Below are 19,618 nucleotides of genomic sequence, written 5' to 3' on the forward strand. Positions count from 1 at the left end.
ATTTAACTCGAAATAGCTGGCAAATAGCCAATCAGATCGCAGCATTTGTGGCAGAAAGCGGAGTAGAGCACAGGAACACGACATGCAATGTTCAAAAATACTCACGAACATTCTACTTTGGTACAAAAGAAGGGTTTTAAGTTATACCTTTTATTAAGGTTTAGCTATGTGACTTTAACTTTTGGGGCTTTCGTTTTCAAGTGAATTATTGGCGGATAAGTCACGTTTCTAGAGTGGGCGTGAATATTGTTATTCGTACAGATGTCTTGAGCGTCGAGATATTCTTTAAGCTTAAGTCCATATGTCCCTACAAAAATAAAATTATAACGATAAACAGGCCGAAGATGGTTTAACTTGAATATTTTACCCATTTATAACAAAAGATTAGGATGTTTGGGGAGTATTTTTCTAAAACGTATCTTAAAAAGAACATCAGCCCTGCATAAACACATTTCATGACATGGATATTTCAAGTAAAAGCGTTTTTTAGATAAAATCATGTCAGTGTTGAACTCCAAACACTGCTGGCAGGCGAAAGAGTGAAATATGAAAATTCAGGCAAGGTATATCATTGAAACGTTATATTTCATTTAGATCAGTATTCCGTGAATTTTATTCAACAGAAGTCTATATTCAGATGTTGTTAATTTGGTTTACAATGTTCAGTTTGATGGTACGTGAATATAAATCATCTCCTCAAGTTTTATCAGCTGTCAAACAGGAAACTATTTGTTGTTTTTTCTAGACGAACTTTGCCTTTTTTCTCGCGTATTTTGATTTTACTAAATTTTGATGGAAAGGTCGCAAACAACTGTTCTTTGAGAAATTTGAGCAAACCTGGATATCAAAGAAACATCTTAAAGCACTCTCTATTTTCCGCATGGAGTTTTATCACAACTGTCAACAACAATGTGTCTTTCACTTTCAACACATTCCTACTCCTTTTGAAGTCCCAAATTTTCAGCCTTATTTTTAAACAGAACTACTTTTCTAGAAAATGGAGCTAAAATTGAGGGTTATTTTTAGATTATATATTTTTTGTCATGGCAATAGCAGTTTAATTGCGTCATCTCTGGAGCCATGAGAATGACTGCGACGGCTTTGATCATGCAAACGTAATCAATCAGTTTTTCATGATTGCCGTGAGTGAGAATAAGTTTGACTCCCTTGTTAAAAAGATGCTGTTAAAACGCTGGTTAGCCTTAAGTAACGTTGCGCCAAGGTCTTTGTTTAATGCCTCATGGTATGAATTTCTTCAACCTTACTGGGTCTCCTGGCTGTCTTAGAATAATCATCATTCTCTTAAAAATGGCGTCATATGACACTGATACGTCGAGTTTTTGATATAAGTTTAGTATTTTGATACTAAAGAATTTTAAAAAACTTAATATTACATGGTTGGACTTACAACTTGGCAACGCCCAATTGCTGTTATTTTAACTGTTTTATTCGATCCTTGAACAACTTGCTAAATCGCTTCCACTAGAGCGACGATAATCAGAGAACTAATCAACTATATTGGGGCATGGTGTATAATGCCTTGGGAGTCGGCCTTCAATAGTGCAGCTGGGCGCGCGTTTCTCCGCCCGACCAGTCGGGGAGAGGTTTGCTGAGGGTCTGGCACTAATAATCATTATCAGCGCTGGACCCCTTGCAGACCTCTCGCCTGCTCGCGTCGCTCCAGGCCTCTCCCTTTCCCGCGGGTAAAAAAACGCTCGTGCCGAAGAATTAAGAATGTTGGCCTATTCGCAAGCTAGTAAAGTAGTTGATCCCTTGAACTTGGAGCAAACTTAGGACTTTGTCCACCAGAATTTTAGAGCTAATCCATACTAGATATTAAAAATCACTAAAACTCCAAGAAACTGAATTTCGGACTAAACGAGCTGAGAAGACGGCTACTGTCACTTGGTCATTTTAGTTGTGGCTAACCGTGATCTCAACAGATTTCATGCTCGTCTTTTCAAATACCCTTAGCACACACTGGTAGACTCCACTGTCCTCCATTTGAGCGTTCGTAATCCTGAGGATAGCTTGCACTCGGTTGGTGGACCAGTCTTTCACAATACTAACCATTCTGTCCTGGATTGACGCGTTACCATTACTGACATCTCCTTTCTTCCACTGAAGCTGAATCTCTGACACTCCTTCTGATTCGCATGTGACAATTGTACTTCCACCTTTCGGCACTATGATCGGATTGGCTGGTTTCAATTCAAAGTAGTCGGGGATTCGAGCTGCAAATTTAAATATGAGTTTAATACAACGAGGCTAACAAAAGTTGGTCTTAGTGAACGAGAGTAGTGGCCTGTTACTGCCAGAGTTTATTCAGATTTTTGCAGATGATTCACCTTTAGTCCATTGTAGGAAACAAACTTGCATTGCACTTAAAGCGAATTTAAAAGTAAAGTGCGTCATTATAGCTTTGATTGAGACACGGCATCCTAGAGAGGCAGCTTTACTGATATGATGGGTTTTTATTCTTATTATACTTTACTAATTATGAATTAAAACGAAATATTGGTGCCAAAATAACTCTCTTAAATTTAAAAACAATCAACGTTTGTAAACAAATCTGTACCGCTGAACAAAAACAAGTGCAAAGATTCTACAAATTCTCTTTACCTTGGCTCACGATTAAGTAACCTCTTGTAGATGGCCAGCGTATGCTCTCATTCTCCTCAGTTTTGGCCTCACAAGCGTATGTTCCCTGATCTTTTAGACTTAAATTTAGAAGTGTAAATACTTGGCCCTTTAACAAAACCTTCTTTGCGTCGATTTTTCGCTCCCTGAAAGGTGCCAGGGGATGGTGTCTGTGATAGAGTGATACTGTAGCATTTCGGTCGTTAGTGGAACAGTTTAATGTCAAACTATGGGCCTGGTATCCGTGCAAAATCACGTCTGGTTTAACGAGGAAAGATAATGGTTCTGCGAAAAAGTTGACAATAAACAAAAATTGATTTGTAAGTGGTATGCAACTGAAAAGCTTTTTGGACAAAAGTAAGCTCGTAAACCGTTACCTTCCTTGAGGTGGCCATGAGAAAAGATTACTTATTGGCCTTCCTCATAGGCAGTTATGATAAAACGAACTCAATCGTGTATGCACCATGCAAGCAACCAAAACGATATGACTACCTGAAGATCTGAAACCTGTAGAGCAAAAGGGACTGGCTCAAACATCTGTTTAATATTTCGATGGTGGTTTGGGACTCGACTATAAAATGCTTGCCTTCATCAGTGGTCAAAGAGATCTCCACATTTACATTTTCCGTGATACAGCATAAGTTTTACTTGAATTACCTCTAACATACAATGAAATCATCTTGTGATCTGTCTTGTCAAAGACCCTTAACACGCATTTGTAAACACCAGCATCTTCTGCCTGAACATTTGAAATCTTAAGGAAGGCTCTAACTTTATTTGTGGATCTGTCCTTATCAACAGTGACAAGGTTACTTGAGACAGAAACATCTCCTGTTTTGGTTTGTTTCATCCAGTGTAGTTTGGTCTCTGAGATACCTTCTGATTCACAGGTAATAGTTATTTGCTGCCCTTGTCGTACAGTGAGCGGTGTTTTAGGCCTCAAAACGAAATGATTTGGTAATCCACCTACCAAAATAAATTAATAAATATCAACGGTCTATACTTGAAAGAGTAAGGGAAAGCCCTCGAAAAATTCATGCTGCTCTTGTTGTACATTAAGTGGTGTTTCAGGCCTCAAAACAAAGTGATTTGGCCATCCACCTGACAGAATAAATAAATTAATATTAAAGGTCCATGCTTGTAAAAAAAATAAAGGAAAAGCCCTTGCAAATTTCAAATGATAAGTGTAAGTAGACTGTCCCGTTGATGGTTCAGGCTTTGCGGTGGCTTTGTAGTCTCATACAACTGAGCTGCATTAAAGACAAACTATGGGACCAAAACAACACTACCATTGTAACGGTAACGCTTGTTACGATTATCGAACCTTATCATGGAAGGAAAAAAGTCATCGGAAAGCTGAGGTTATGTTTAATCCTAAATAAATTGGCTTTAATCTTGTAAATTACCTTACCTCGAATAGGAATCAAATATCCTCTACCAGGTGGCCATCGAATGTTCCAACCACCCCGATTACTCGCCTGGCAGGAATATATTCCAGCATCTCTGCGTTCAACATTTAGTAAAGTAAAAACCTTTCCTTTCCTCGAGAGTTTGTTTTGTTTAAGGTCCAGCTCATGGAAGGAAGCAAGCGGATGATGTTTGTATAGGAGAGATACTGTTGCCTCCTGATCATTTGTAGAACAGTTAATGACTAAATTCTGGCCCAGATATCCTCGTATGATAACCGGTGGCTGGTTTAGAAAGTCTAGCGGTTCTGTTGGAATAACCAAGACACACACAGAAATTGGAAAGTTACAACGGATTATCACTGGCAATCAAGACTGGCATGTGAGACACCTAAATTTGCACAGAGACAGAGACAGAGACCGAGACTAATCGTCTGTCTGTAACCCTCTAACATGCACATGTCTGCATCGCAAACACACATTCCATCGCGTGGACTTACTTCTTACACTCCTTGGTCAATTAACTCGTCTTTGCAGTCTCGTAAATTATTGTAATCAAATTTCCTTTAGTATCAAGAACAAAAAAATTAAGTTTACTTCACCTTCATTAAGAATTAAATATCCTGTACCCGGTGGCCACCGAATCTTGTCATTTGCTTCATTTTTTGCCTCGCATGCGTAGAATCCAGAATCTCTTAAACCGACATTGAGAAGTTCGAATGCCTGTCCTTTCTTTAAAAGTTTTTTTTCTTCCAGCTTTAGTTTGACAAAGGCCACAAATGGATGGCGCCTGTAAAGAAGGGACACTGTAGCATCTTGGTCATTGGTGGAGCAATTTATAAGTATCTTTTGGCCCAGGTATCCCTTTAAGATATTCTGTGGTTTCTTAACAAAAGCCAAGGGTACTGTCAAGAAAAACAAGTGAAGTATATCAGCAAATATAAAAAGAATTCTGATGAATTTTGAGTAACTTTCTCAGAATTAAGGATCATATGAAAAGACAAATTTCTTACCACTTCGAACAAGTTTGATGACATGAAAATCCCTTCCTAGTTTATTAGACGCCAGACACCTGAAGCTCGCAGTTGGCTGATTGCCTTGAACGTTTACCACACTCTTCCTTGTCGGTGTGTTTGGAGGAGTCATTATTAGACTCTCAGGGACGGGCATCCACTGACTTTCAACTGGGTCACAAGAGCTCGTGTTGAAAGTGAAACAATCCGTGTTTTGGTATACCCACTTGAATGTTGGCAGAGGATTGCCTTTGTTCACCACACAAGACACTTTCGACCCTTTGCCGCTACTACTGAGCACCTTGTCGGGCTTTTGTATTAATCGGGGGGGAGCTGAAGAAGATAATTAACCTGCATTGGTTTAGTTTTAGAAGATAAAAGACTTACCCTGATGCAGGTATAAGGGTAAAGGATAGCAATATTCTCCGATGGGGACTATGGTAGAAATTGCATTTGCATCAACATTGTCAAACCAAAAAAAATGTGCAATGAAATAAACGTGTGCACATAAAACAAACATGATTTTTGCCAACCCTCCAGATCATTGAGTCAAAGACCTGGGTGTCAGGTGACAAAATTTTGAGTACGAATACCGAAGTTAAATACTGCTTTCAGTTTATACATACCTAGGACGTTCAGATCAATGATTAATTTTGCAGGTTGGGCGTGACCGTTTGTTGCAATACATTCAAATTCTCCTTGATCTCTCGAGTATAATGCACTTCGTATTTTAAGAACTTTTATAGTCCTAGCGCTCTTTCCTCCAAACTTGTGTTCTTTAATTTCTTCATAAACTTCATACGGAATTCCCTGGCATCTGACGTCATTTAACTCGGAGCACTTCATTGTGGGCAACTTCTTGCCATTTCTGTACCAGTCTACGTCAGGTTTGTGGATTGCTGTTGCTATGCATTTGATGACTTTTATCGAGCCTTCTCTTACGGTTTTTTCTTTGACAATAGGTTGCAGTTCATCTGTTGAAATGTTAGAGTAATTATTTATTGTACTTTCTGCTAATAATCATTACACGAATTTGTTTTCATGCGAGTTATTTTTCATTGGTCCGAAACAGAAACGACCACAATTAAATACATATAGCAATGTTTTGACAACCCTTTTTTTTTAAATTCCACTTCTTAATAGCTTTTCATCGATCACTATGTTCCCTTAGGGTATTTAAATGAGGTTTTACTGAAAAGAAATATAGATCTTTAAAAACGAATTTTACAACACCCTCTCCATGACAACTTAGAGGTGTCCCCGTTTTTCTTTTTCTAATCTCACGCTGCTTGCCGCGGTTGGCAAACTTGTGAGAAAGATCATCAAAGAAATTTACATTTCAAACCTCGGTGCTGGACATCTGGTGTTGTTGTTATAACTGGAGGAGCTGTAACGTCTGGATCTGGTTCCGTTTTAAAGTCTGAGGTTGCCTTTGGGAAAGCAGTGATTTCTCGTGTTGGGGTGTGCGGAAGTTCCGTAGCGTCCGATGTTGTTATGACTTCTCGTATTGCTGTGGTGAATTTGTTTTCCACAGTCACAGTCTCAGTATTTGTGGCTTCTACTGTTGATGCAGTATCTTTCGCGGCTGTAGAATACGGATGTTTTGTGGCATCTGTGGTCTCTGGTATGGAATCCGCAACTGTCGTGGAAGCCGGGGTTCCAGAGGTACCATGGATTAGTGTAATGAGATCTGGTTTTGCTACTGTAGTATCCAGGGTCTCTATTGAAGCTAAGGTCTTGGGTTCAGCTGAGGATGCTGTCGAGTTTGGAATTGATGTTGTGTCTTGATTTGTCGCAATCTTATTTGTTGCTGTCTTCACGGGATATGGGCTTGTTCCAAAACTTGCAATGGTTGACATGGCAGACGGGGTGTATGGCACTGCCGATGATCCTTGTAACGCATCTGTCATAACTGAAAGTTTTGTAGTATCTGAGGTCACTGTAGGATCTGACACAGCTGAGCTGTGCACGTCAACTGTACTATCTGTAGCTGGAGTAGAATCTGGTGCTGCAGTAGTAACCTGGGCTGTTGAAATATCTGAGATTGACTCGGTAACTGGGACTACTGTTGCCACTAAAGTTGTTGTCATACTTGAATTCGTTGAGCTCTCTGAGGCTACTCTCGTCTCTGGCTCAACTGTGGTGTACGATGCTGATGCGGTATTCTGCACTGTCTTGGTATCTGAAACAGATGCTGATATGGGTTTCTCTGCTCTCTCTGTATTCGGAGTAGTTGTGGTTTGTAATGATGGAAGCGGCTGACCTATGTGACAAGGATTTAAAAAAGTTACATAAATAAGTTCTTAAAGATAATCATCTGACAGAAGTTGCCAATTGTAACATTAACATCTGAGATAAAATATAGACTTGTTAGTCCATACCTTTCATGTAAACATTGAGTTCTGCTGTGGCCTGAATTTTTCCCAAGTGGTTTTCTGCAAAGCACTGATAGGGTCCCATGTCGGACAACACAAGCCTCTTGACTAGCAAGTATCCATCTCCGATGACGTTGTAAAAAGATTCCTCAATCACGTCCCCATTTCGGCTCCATGTGATAACTGGTTTGGGTATTCCGTCAGCAAAGCATTCAAACAATGCATTGGAATCGACGTAAGCATGGACATTATGTGGTTTCTTGATGAATAAAGGGGGATCTGTGGAGCAAAACAAAACTTTGATTATCTACCGTGTTTACTCTTCTAAGCCCGGCGCCGTTTATCAGAGTTTGTTCCAGTCGATAAACAGGCGCACGATACAAGTGAAGCGCAAGGAAAGGAGGAACGCTTTGAACGAGTCACGTAAACTTTCGCCTTTTTTTCCACTCTACAAAAACATTGCGCCACGTTCATTAACTGAACACCTGCAATAGGCGTTATTATTTTATTTACAAGATAAATAAGGCGTTCGCCTTTTTTTCCACTCTACAAAAACATTGCGCCACGTTCATTAACTGAACACCTGCAATAGGCGTTATTATTTTATTTACAAGATAAATAAGGCGTTATTATTTTATTTACAAGATAAGGCGCCATACATCTGGAGATGCATTTTAAATAACCTGTTGGAAGATATTACTTACGATGTACTTCTAGCTTAGTTGTAGCTTCTCCGATGCCGTTTCGTGAAATTGCACGACAGGTGTATGTTCCCGCGTGTTCCTCAGTTACTGATTCAATCTTAAGGTTGTTCTGTCCAACAACAGAATAACCACTTCCGAGCACTACAGGTAACCCATCGAATAGCCATGTGACTTTTGGTTTAGGAAATCCATTTGCAATGCATTCGAGTATGACAATATCACCAGCGATGTCTTTTCTCTCGACAGACGCGACGGACACATATGGACCGCGAGGAAACCCACTATCTATGCACAGAAAGAATAGAATGCATAGTCATCCATTATCGTAGTGACGCACCCAACCAGGATACGAAAACAAAAGACATCGAGTTTCAGCTGTGTAACAAACTGACTTGACAAGGCATCAGTGTGTTATCTAGCAGCAGGAGACTTTTTCCTTTTTCGTAGAACCTCATCTAAACACTTGTGTGGTTAGGAGTTAATTTGTGGACAGTTCTATTAGCCTCCTCGAGTGTTTAGATGAATGGCACTGTGCTTGATGCGACATTAAGTCTCTTTCCTCATACACAAGGAGAGCCTTGTTCTGGGTTACTTGAAAAGTAGTTCACAAGTACCTACTCCTTTTGAGACCTGCTTACGAGTGGGCTGATGAACTACTAATTTTTCGAGCCAAATTATGGCACACTAGAGTTAGAAATGATAAACGATGACGTACCTACTATACATACCCTTAACATATCTTATATGTCCTACCTGTTATGACTTCAAGCGACGCTGTGAGAGTGCTCGTGTGACTTGTTTCAGTCACAGTATTTTCTGCAGTACATTCATAGTCTCCTTGGTCATCAAATCTGCTCTCGGCGATCTGTAAGGCTCCATCAAAAGTTATGGTGAAACGTCCTCTAGACTCAATGAAGTGATTTTCTCCAAGTTTTCTCCACCTAACAACAGCTTTTGGTGTTGAATCGTTCACGTAGCAATGAAACCTTGATGTGTCTCCAAATGAAACTTTTAACTTGGATGGAGTAACAGCCACCTTGGATGAAATTTCTGTTGATCAAAAGCATATGCCAGTTAATGTTATTTTTTTACAGTTCATTTTGGTCCTGTTTCTTTCTTTAGTTGTGTTATGTGTTAGTTTTGATTCAGAAAACTCGACTAACGAGGTTCTCGGTCAATTTATTAGCTGGAGGCAAATTTACCTCAGGGCTAGAGTTTTTTCACAACTTATCTCTGAAGTGTTCTTTGGTGACATTATCCATAGGCAAAGTAGGAGCGACGATAGTACACTATCCGAAATGGCGGTACTCCACAAACTCCTCGCTAGTTCGCCTTCAAGTTTCCCTAAAGTTTGACTCACTGCGAATGCTAGATTTCCTGTTTGATATTTATCACCAAAGTTCTGTATAAATAAGGCTGTAAGTAATGCCATGGCAATTTTTTCCAACGGAGACGAGTTCCTTTTAAATTTGATAACGGAGACTTGGCTTACCAGCAACGAGGAGACGAGCCGTTCTGCTCAAAATCTGAAAATCCAGATTCATGTCATTACGCGTTAACGCCTCGCACTGGTAGGCTCCTTCGTCTGAATTTTCAGCCGTGTCATGATTAACTTTGGAAAAATACAAAGATCCGTCCGGCTTTATCATTCTTCGGTCATCTTGCGATAAATCCCGCAGTGCAATACCATTTTTCCTCCATGTTATAGCGGCCTTGAGGCTTCCGCCTACTAGACAGTCCAATACAGCGGACTTACCCCGCTGTACATACGTGTCTGTGGGCTCCTTGATGAAATACGGTGCTCTTGCTGACGCCAATACTTCTAAATACATAGAATTAAAATGAAAACATGAATATAAGACGGAATGAATAAGTAAATGAGCGCACAGGTGAATCAGATGGTGATTTATATTTGTGTCGATGCATTTGATCTGTTCATTGCATTCCCCTCTAATCGCTTATTGAAGTGTTGTCACGATGTCATACATGTCCGTGAACTAACCTTCAACTATAAAATGTCTCGGTTGATTTTCGCTGCTTTTGGACCATTTTTTGGACCATTTTTGGGCCATTTTTTGGATCATTTTTTGGACAATTTTTTGGATCATTTTATCGGGGGAAGGTAGACTATTACTATTTAGGGGAGGGGTGGGATGCAGTCTATCAGTACTCAGGGAGGGGTGGGAGGCAAACTGTTGTTACTGAGGAAGGGTAGGATTGGGCTCCAATGGAGGGGTAGAAGACGAACTATTAATACTCAGAGGGGGGTGGGAGGTGGTTGTATTAGTAAATGCTTCTAATAAATGTAGTTTTTTTATGGTTCATTCAAATTTTTTTGAGCGGTTTTTTTAATGTCAAAATTTATGCGTTAGGTCGTAGCGTTTCTTTATTTTTTTTGTCATGCGAATGCGAAACTGGCACCTAGACACTGGACTAAAATTGTTTTTGAAAATATCGCCAATTCCCGTTTTCGATCCTCCTCTGTTGGGTCATTGTTGTATCATTACAACAGTGGAGGATCGAAAACGGGAATTAGCGATATTTTCAAAAACAAATTTAGTGCAGTGTCTTGGCGCCAGTTTCGCATTCACATGACAAAAAATAAAGAAGCGCTATGACTCAGCGCGAAAGTTTTGACATAAAAAATAGTCAGTCGAAAAATCGCTCAGATAATTTGAATGGTCCATTGAAACTCCATTAATCAGTTCAACATTTACTGGGCAGTCGAAATAATTTTTTTGCATTAGACCTGCATAATTGTCTGCTTTGAAGTTTAACATTGAATTTCAACTGTCTCAAATTGCTCGGCTGTAAAATGCTTTGCATTTGCTAACCCGAGGACACCGGAAATTACAAAGTATTCGTACCCTGCAGCGGAATAGGAAAAGTTCGCCAAACTCGTCAAAATTCTTTCAGGTATATTACATTTCACCCTACGGGCAAGATTACTGAACTGTTTCCGCAGGTGAAGAGTTTAACCTACGACAACGTTATCACAGGACCACTGGTAGCCATAACAAGAGCTGATGAATAGAGATTTGGGGAGACTGGCACATTTAACAAACGATCAGCTTACGACTTCTTTGCCGCTTCTGTCCAGTCTCTGCTCGGACATCAATTGTTATTAGGGCTTAGCTGTTTTACATCTAGCAATTACGAAGATGAGACGCTTGGCGCCTTGGAAAGACGTTGAACATATCCAAATACCCTCGCTCTAGAACAATCATAAAACCAAAATATGTCCTTTTTGTTTGGTCATTTTTTGGGGGTCACTGGATTGTTAAGGAAAGATTTGTTGGTTCTTTCTAAAACATTTAAAATCACACTACAGTTTCTCCTCTGATATCTGAAAAAGTCTATCATGTTTACATCTGAAAAACACATTTTTTTTAAGTATGACCCTAAATTATGTTAACCTATAACGTTTTTGATAAACAAATCTACCTCTAAACCTGCTTAATTAGATTATAATCCTTGTCGAGCTATAAAAAATTTTTATAAAGAAACCAGCCTTCTTGACCCTTCTGGATGCAGCCCAACAGAATCTGTGAATAGCCCGTTTACCAGGGCGTGCCATAGAAAACATTTGCCTGTTGAGAGTAAACAAATTTGCCCTACACGGAACCCAAAACATCACAAATCACACCTGAGGTGGATTTCCCACGCTGCTGTATCGATTATCATTTCGCAAAAGGAATTTTCTCTCAATACGTATCACTACTAATCTTGGGCAAGCGATCACTAATGAGAGATTTCGTCAAAGATATATAGAAACCATTATCTAACAGACTAACCTGGTATTATGGCAAAACACAAAATACCAACAAAAGTACTGCAGAGAACATAGGAGTTAGTCATCGCCATAACTGCTCCAAACTTCAATATTTTTGTTTTGCCCTGGCTATGACCGCAACTTGCGATTGATTTCGCTAAAACAAGCAAATCTCCCTAATAGAACATCAGGGGTTTTGATCACTCAGCCAATCAGGTGGCGGAATTGCGCGTTCTTGATCACCGTTGAAGGCAGTTTTGTCAATTAACTGAATGTGTTAAGTATTTGTACACTTAGAAGTATGTCATGATTTCACTAGTTCTTGCCTGACGACGAAACATGGAATGCATATGGTCCGAGTTATGGCATGATCTCAATTGTTATCGACGGCGGTAGTTTTTGTCAATAAGCGGGATATTTAAGGTATCTGCATATCGCGTGATGTGCGAGAACAGCTGCAGTAGTCAATACTAGTCTGGCGGGGACAGGACACGCGATTGTCGTAAAATGCCGTTAATGTTACAGAGCAGCTACCTTAAGTTCGAGTGTCGAAGGGTCAGAGGTTGATTTCTCCTTGGTGGGTTTCTGTTCCTGAAGTGAATTTTCAGGTTCCAAACTCTTCATTAGCTGACTACCGTAATCTTAATCTACCTTAGTCCTTGGTCAGAGCGATTGACGAAGGGCTAACGCTCGAAACGTCAGCTTTTAAACTATTTACGGTGGCCAATTTACGATTTCAACTCAGTTAATAATACTTAATTATCCTGTTACACTATCCCACCGACGCAGCACCACAGTTTCTCTAGAAACTTACCCCCTTTACCGTAACCATAGGTCAAGTTAACACGCTTTTATCTTTTATAGGCAAAGTAGACAATATTATATCCAATTAAAAACCAGACATAATATCAAAATATTAAAATCAATTAATCACAATCATCCTTCTGGCAAAATTTACATTGTTAGCCATTTCACTCTTGACAACGACATTCGCCTATACTCCATATAAAGCTCCGTGAATCTCCCGGCAGCCGCTGGATTATCAGAAGTCACTAAAGCCAAATTGTGATTTATTGCTTTCAAAGCCTCGCAAACTTCCCACTGGCGCTTTCTTTCAGTCACGAAACAGCGGCGAAAGCTTCCTTGTATCGACAAGTGGTCAAAAGGACAGGTAGAATTTTGGCAGAATACTATTTGAGAATTCAGTATATTCGCCCTCTGGGTTCGGGATCCACCCCAGGTCTTCATCTTTCCACTTCTCTGGACTTGCACTTTCACTTTCACTTATTCCCGCACCTAATGTGCGCAGACGCAGTTATGTGAGTTACACTTCCGGTTAGTTACTTTCACCTCCGGTTATTTTGTCTTGGAGGAGGTGGGGGGAGGGTCAGATGTTTTTGTGTAGTTACCTGTGAAGGGTCATGCATTAATCCATTCTGGTATGTGAGAGGGCCACGACTTTTCTCGCAAAAAAATTTCTAAAATACCCCGACCCACCCCTTCCCCCCCCCCCCCCCCCGCCAGTAAAAAACATACCTTCCCTAACGAATAAAGGAAGTCTCGACGAATAAAGGAAGTCTCAAGAAACTGTGGTGCTGCGTCGGTGGGAGAGTATAACGGGGTAATTTCGGATTATCAAATGAGTTGATAATGTAAATTGCCACCTGACTTTTCGAGCGTTATCCCTTCGTCAGAGCGATTGGCAGCAGTTACTCCCATCCATTCGTGATGCCTCGATAAAGAATTGAGACAAATGGAACAATCCGTTCCGCTCTATTATTTTTTTTTTTCAGTTTTCATGTTTTTGTTTTCATATTTATCCACTGGAGGCGGCTGTGACTTCCAGATGTTATGATAATTTCACACGAAGTGATGTTGTTCTTGCTAACACACTCTGTTTACAAATGTGAAGATGTTGTGGTTTTATGCGGCGAATCAGCACCAGAATGTCACTTGAGTATTGTTTAGTGTTTCTTCATCAAAGACAGAACGTCTTCGATATTAAGGCAAACATCATTTTATCAGACTCCAAGGCCTCCATGCCCATCCTCTGCTGTTTGTGTGACCAAGTCAGGTGCGCTGATATGGTTGAAGGAATAACACGACATGCAGTACTACAATGACTCGTAATTTTCGAAAAATATTGTGGGTTTGACACAATGAAGTCCATGCAATAGCTCTTATCGGAGTTGAGCACGCCACCCAAACAATCCAGCGGTATTCTTGTGAGTAAACATCAAAGCGAGGCTATCGGGTCACCATCGATCAGATTTGTGTGAGAAAGTGAGGAAAACTTATGGAGTGTTCCACAAATCTTCCACAAGCGGCCTTTTTTTCCGCTGAGGAGAAAGTGCAGTTGATAAGTGGTAATTTCCCACGGCATATTACTAAAGAAAGACTCAAAGAATGGTTGTCATTCCTTAAAGGGACGGCTAAAGATGGTAGTGCACGGTCTGAAGCAACGAAGGCTGAGTTATCTCAAAGGTACACAGATTGCAATATTTTTTGTCCCTTATAATTATTGCCATTGCTTGAAGGGAATATCGAAGCATAAGTTCTATATCGATTTGTTTTACCTGCCGCAGGGTCATCAGTTATATAAAAAATGGTTGGGAGAAAATTTTACGGAGAAGTGGCAACACTTGGCGGCAAGTAAACCACTGGAGCAAACGGCGACCGTCAATTGTGATTTCCCTGGATCTGCACAATGGGTTTCGCTGGTTGACGCGAAGGACGATGTCCCTTCATTTAATATTCAGAATATCGTGTCTTACTTTATTGAAAGAAAAGCTAAAGACAATGAATCCAACAAAGATTTCAAGAATGTCAGCAGCAAAGCTTTCGGTTTGTTTCGACATGGTCATATCCAAAAACTTAGTTTGCCATTTCTCAAGTAAACATGAGATGTCGTCATTCTTTAACTGAAGTTGATGTTCCCAGTTTTCATCTACAATTTGAAATAAACCTTTACTTTCGAGATGTTCAGTTTCCATACCATCTGAAACAGATTTAAAATCGGTGTTTTCAATGTTTATCGGTTCGGGGGCTGAATGCTGCTGCGATTTTTCTATTTTTGTTTTCTTTGTGTTCAACGTTGCTCGATCAGCGGGCTCTTTCCTCTTTGGTTTTTCAACAGTAAATATAAACTTTGTCGGTACGGAATCTTGCTTCAAGCGAATTCTTTGTCCTCCCATTGGTTTTATGAAGCAATTAGCTTCAAAATGCTGACTACAGACATAAGAGTTTTTGTTTACCGGAGTGTTCTCTCGACGCAGTTTCACGAGCCATTGTGCTAGCAAATTCTTGTTTGACAGCGGCAGCGAATGCCATGATAAGTCCTTGCATTCCGCTTTGGAACTTCGGTTTTGACACCCAAAAGCTATGCAATGTTTCACCATGGATAAAGAAACTAAAAACTCGAGAAAATATTATGTAAATACCAAGCTACTACTAATTTCCCTCTCTGCTTTCTTGTACTTTGGGGCGAGCTAGACCCGATAGCCTCGTTTTGGCGTAAGCTCATCCGGAGACCGCTGATTTCGCGTGCTCAACTCCGATAAGGGCTATTTGAAACGTTCCGTAACGGCCTTTTTTCTTTCTTTTTCTTTTTCTTTTTATTCTTAGCCTTGGACGTGTCCCATGGCACGGCATAAGACGGCAGGTTTTACAGAAAGCGGTTGAGGGCAATATGTTGTTAAGTAACGGACCACTATATCAGACTGCATGTCGTGTTATATATTACCGTCTTCGGCTATTCCATTACTTAGCAACAATTTTTTAGCGCTCTCTTCCTTCCTGTGGTGCTATGCGTTCATGGCTGAGATTTTCAGGAAGAACCACTACTTAAATTGGGAGGACTTAACTTTGAAAACTTTGTAATATCTTCCGAAAAATAGCATTCATATCATAGGTAAACGAACTTCCTTCTATCTTGCAACTTAGACAGTTAAGTTAAAATTTACCCACCTTCAATCAATAATTCTTAACTGCTTGTTATTTTTACATGCATATCTCGATAGTTTTGGAGATTTTTTATTCAGTAACCCAATATAGCTAAATAAAATCCGCATGGAAGAAAAATTCCCCAGGAACAATGCTACATATCATGAAGAAGATAGACGGATTAACCGTGGGAATACAGATTAACAAGCAAAGACTGAGATCAAAATAAATAAAGAAGGAAAGAAATTAGGGAGGAAAATGAGAGATGATAAATATTTACTTTGACGGTTTATGACAACACCCTCAGCCCGCACACATTCTTTGGACTTTACAGGGCCTATCTGTGGATTTCCCTCTGTTCTCTGTCTCTCGCGTTGTTGTAAGTTCTATTAATATTTAAAACCCCACTGTTGTCTATCAGCCCTTAGACGATGTAATAGCAGGCAAGGATCTTTAATCATTGGGATGATCAAACGATGAAAATATTAAACCACATCCCAATTTGGGGGGTTTCCATTCTCCATCGAGTGTTTCCGTTTCATGCTGATGGCTGACTTACACTTGAGGATAAATTCCTTGAAGATAAAATTTAGGAACAATATTTACCGAGCCCACTGAATAAGTCAAACAAACTGATGCTAGTGAGTTTTCAAAGGAATTAGATACATTAAGGAAGACTAATCATCTCCACGATTGGAAAAAAAAACAGTTATAAAAAATTATAACAACTGGGACCGTTTTAGTGTCTAATGACCCTTCGCTTGTCTAACATCATCTCCGCAAATGCGAAATCAAGTTAAGCAAAGTCTCCTTTGTGAGCGAATAGATTATCATTGAAAAATTTAGCGCGAAAGGTTATTTTAGTATTTCCACGTAATGCTTTGGAGGAAAATCAATGCAGTTTCGCCTAAATATACAAGCATTCGACCTATCTTATCCTCCTTTAACGAAATTGCAATTTTTTTATGGTAGGTCACGTTTCTTATTACGATGCGGTCTAAATATAACTCTTAATCATTAAATTATTCGAATATTCCAGCGGAAACGAGGTATTTCATCTTGACGTAATCAACAAACGTTGATCTAAACGAGCTTGTGATTGGGTAGAACAAACACACCTAAACATGTTTCCTTTACATTTCCTGTGAAGTGTCGTGGAACGCCGGACTCCGTCGAAGCAAACGTGTCTTGTACAGAAGAGTAGTGAAAGCGAAAGCAGAACTGGAAAGACGAAATTTTTTTAAAAAATCAATTGGATAATTGTCTTAGTTATTTTTGTTACTAAGAAAGAAGAAGAACTTTTTAACGCCCGTCGAGCTGTTAAAAATGGCGGCGTCGCGGAACATCATCTGGAGGGAGTACAAGTTTTCAGTTGTGTGCATCATTTTCATCTGGACTTTCCTTTCATTATCTCGTCAAGGTATGGATTTTAATGTTCAAATTTACAATTATGTTCACAAAATTGCGGCTTCGTTGAGAAAATTGCGATATCTTGCAAGCTTATTTTGACAATTTTTCATTCATTTAGAAATTATTGGTTCTAGTTACGAACCTCGCCGAGGGAAAATTTCTTTTCTTAAGAAGGATTGTTTCAATTAAGAATATTGTAGAAAACTTACGTTTATTCATTAACGCGGGAAAGTAGAGAGATCGTGATGTACGGTAAGATCCCTGTGCTTACATATCCGGCAGCTTTCATTTATTCAGCGTCATCGACGAGAAATCGTGGAAGTCGGTCCACATTTACCGTAAGTACAGTTGTATTCATCAAGTGGCCATTCAATAATACGACAAGTTATCTCCAAATGAAGACAACAGAAAACTCACTTCATCGACTGGTCAACTTGAAACCAAAGTGGAACATTTTTTTCACGTAGAACTGTTAGGGACAGTGGTAATAATCCCCATTTTGTTCATTTTTTGCGGTCTGCAGTTCAACCTTTAGCCCGGATTAAATTTAATGAGCGTGATGTAAGCTTAACTTTACGTCCCATGAAACAACTCAACTAAGAGGAAATACTATTAGTTTTAAATTACTGCTCTTCTCCTCCTCAAGCACTAGACTTTTAACTTTTCACTTTATTTCCTACGAATTATGATTGCATTTCTTTATAACTGACCTTGATTTACTCTTAATCGTAAAGCATATGCACATATCCTTCATTTGGATAACTTTTGTGAAATCAATTTCAATTGTCTTAACTTCATTATTAGATTAGCATACGTTTGTGTTAGCTTGTGATTCCCTGCTGTTTGTCATGAGTCAGTTATTTGTCATATGAAGTCTAGATGTATTGTCTAAATTTCCTGCAATCCATTTACACAGAAAAATGAAGTTTTAATATTAAATCACACTATCAAGAGTATTTTAAGATTGCTTTCTGCATAAAAATTTGTTTAAATTTGTTAATTTTGAAAATACTGCACTCGTACAAAAGCTGCACAATTTACTGTCTTTCTTTGTGAAGTATTTATTTTGTAACTTAACATGAACCAAATTATCTAGAGTGTGATTGTGTCAAAGGAGGCCAGAAATGCTACTTGAGATGTATGCCTATAAATTTTCTGTTAGCAGCAAATGCTGTATATATTGTTCAACTGGTATCAGTGGGGTATGATCTATCACCATGACACTGGTGGTCATGCCAAATCTTTAAGGGAACTTTTAATCCCATCATCACCAAATTTTCTTCTTCCACCTCTGCTTGAAATAGGGACAAAAGACAGATATGACCTAGGCACTTGAAAGGACTTGACAATTCAGGAAAGAGCTCAAGTTCACCCTGCTGAAAGATAGATTATTTTATTGTTGTCTATGTACAGATAAATTTTCTTCAACAGCTTCTAAGGTCAACTTTCCCCAAAATGGTTTAGCTTTTGAAAAATTTATGAGAATGACTGCAGTTGGGAATTTACTTATATTCATGGTTAAACCCTATCACTCAACCACTCTATCATTGTGTCCATTTTTTTTACTTTTGGAAGACAAGTCCAGCCTTGTCAATCCAATTAACGTTAAATTAACAGTCACCTTTCTTCTTTCTAAGGGGTTGGAGGGTTAAGTTAGATTGGCCTAAAGCTTCATCTTGGCCATGTTTGCTAATGATTGTTTACTTTGCTGTAGGTGTGGATGCATTAAAATTTCTCAGTCCTCCACCCCAAGTTTCTAGTGGATTCCTAGCCAGGAATATTGACTTCAACTGTTCAACTGATGATGCAAATGCAACAGTTAAGCTTTTCTTCGCTGCAGACTTTGTAAACTATAATGAAAGAACTTTGTCTCCTGAGAAACTTCACCTGAATAAACAAGTTTTTACATTGTTGAACCTTGGGGTGAAGGATGGTGGACAATATAGGTGTAAAGCAACAGATGGAAAAGAAAACATTGAATGGCCAAGCACTCATGGTTTACTCTTTCTTTCTCAAGGTAGGTGGAACACAAGCATACATTATGTACGATGTAGTTTACATTATGTATTGTTTAGCAAATCTAATCCTCACTGTTAATACCAGAAACTTAGGTTTAACAAATCAACAGTGGTTTAGCATGGTATTTACTCCTCTCAAAAACACTATATTTGTTATCACAGTGGTCAAAATGTTATGAAATCACAAGGCATAGCCAAGTGAGTCAACAACAAATAAAACAATTCTTTTAGTTTGACCATTACTTGACAAGTTGACATGAGCAGCATGTCTTTACTCTTATTGACAACCACAAATTGGCCATTACTGCCAATTGTGGTAAAAACAGTGTTCTTTTGTG

General features: G+C 39.2%; 2 protein-coding genes and 1 pseudogene across 4 annotated transcripts in view; 2 read left to right on the forward strand and 1 right to left on the reverse strand.

Moving 5' to 3' along the window:
* LOC131776513 (hemicentin-1) lies at nucleotides 1-17,792 on the reverse strand. 3 transcript variants are annotated; one of them, XM_066161468.1, is made up of 13 exons: nucleotides 17,680-17,792; nucleotides 9,631-9,960; nucleotides 8,892-9,188; nucleotides 8,139-8,423; nucleotides 7,441-7,713; nucleotides 6,396-7,322; nucleotides 5,686-6,033; nucleotides 5,060-5,392; nucleotides 4,649-4,951; nucleotides 4,052-4,354; nucleotides 3,298-3,606; nucleotides 2,623-2,925; nucleotides 1-2,234 (listed from the first exon to the last, which is right to left on the reverse strand). In XM_066161468.1, exons 2-13 carry the CDS (start codon nucleotides 9,785-9,787, stop codon nucleotides 1,915-1,917), a joined length of 4,158 nt encoding a protein of 1,385 aa, XP_066017565.1. In that variant the 5' UTR covers nucleotides 9,788-9,960; nucleotides 17,680-17,792; the 3' UTR covers nucleotides 1-1,914. The 3 variants fall into 3 exon arrangements, with proteins under 3 accessions (XP_066017565.1, XP_066017564.1, XP_066017563.1); XM_066161467.1 differs by lacking the exon at nucleotides 17,680-17,792 and adding an exon at nucleotides 11,933-12,063 and having other exon boundaries at nucleotides 6,405-7,322; XM_066161466.1 differs by lacking the exon at nucleotides 17,680-17,792 and adding an exon at nucleotides 11,933-12,063.
* LOC131795039 (uncharacterized) lies at nucleotides 14,146-14,948 on the forward strand (annotated as a pseudogene).
* LOC131776596 (fibroblast growth factor receptor 4-like) overlaps nucleotides 16,994-19,618 on the forward strand; it is a 13,126-nt gene continuing 10,501 nt past the window's right edge. Inside the window, exons 1-2 of the mRNA XM_059092813.2 lie at nucleotides 16,994-17,272; nucleotides 18,977-19,279. Of these exons, the coding sequence (XP_058948796.2) occupies nucleotides 17,179-17,272; nucleotides 18,977-19,279 (397 nt within the window). The 5' untranslated portion in view covers nucleotides 16,994-17,178. The remainder of the gene's footprint in view (nucleotides 17,273-18,976; nucleotides 19,280-19,618) is intronic.

This window comes from Pocillopora verrucosa, chromosome 14 (assembly GCF_036669915.1).
Source record: "Pocillopora verrucosa isolate sample1 chromosome 14, ASM3666991v2, whole genome shotgun sequence".
In the NCBI taxonomy this organism is placed as follows: domain Eukaryota; kingdom Metazoa; phylum Cnidaria; class Anthozoa; order Scleractinia; family Pocilloporidae; genus Pocillopora; species Pocillopora verrucosa.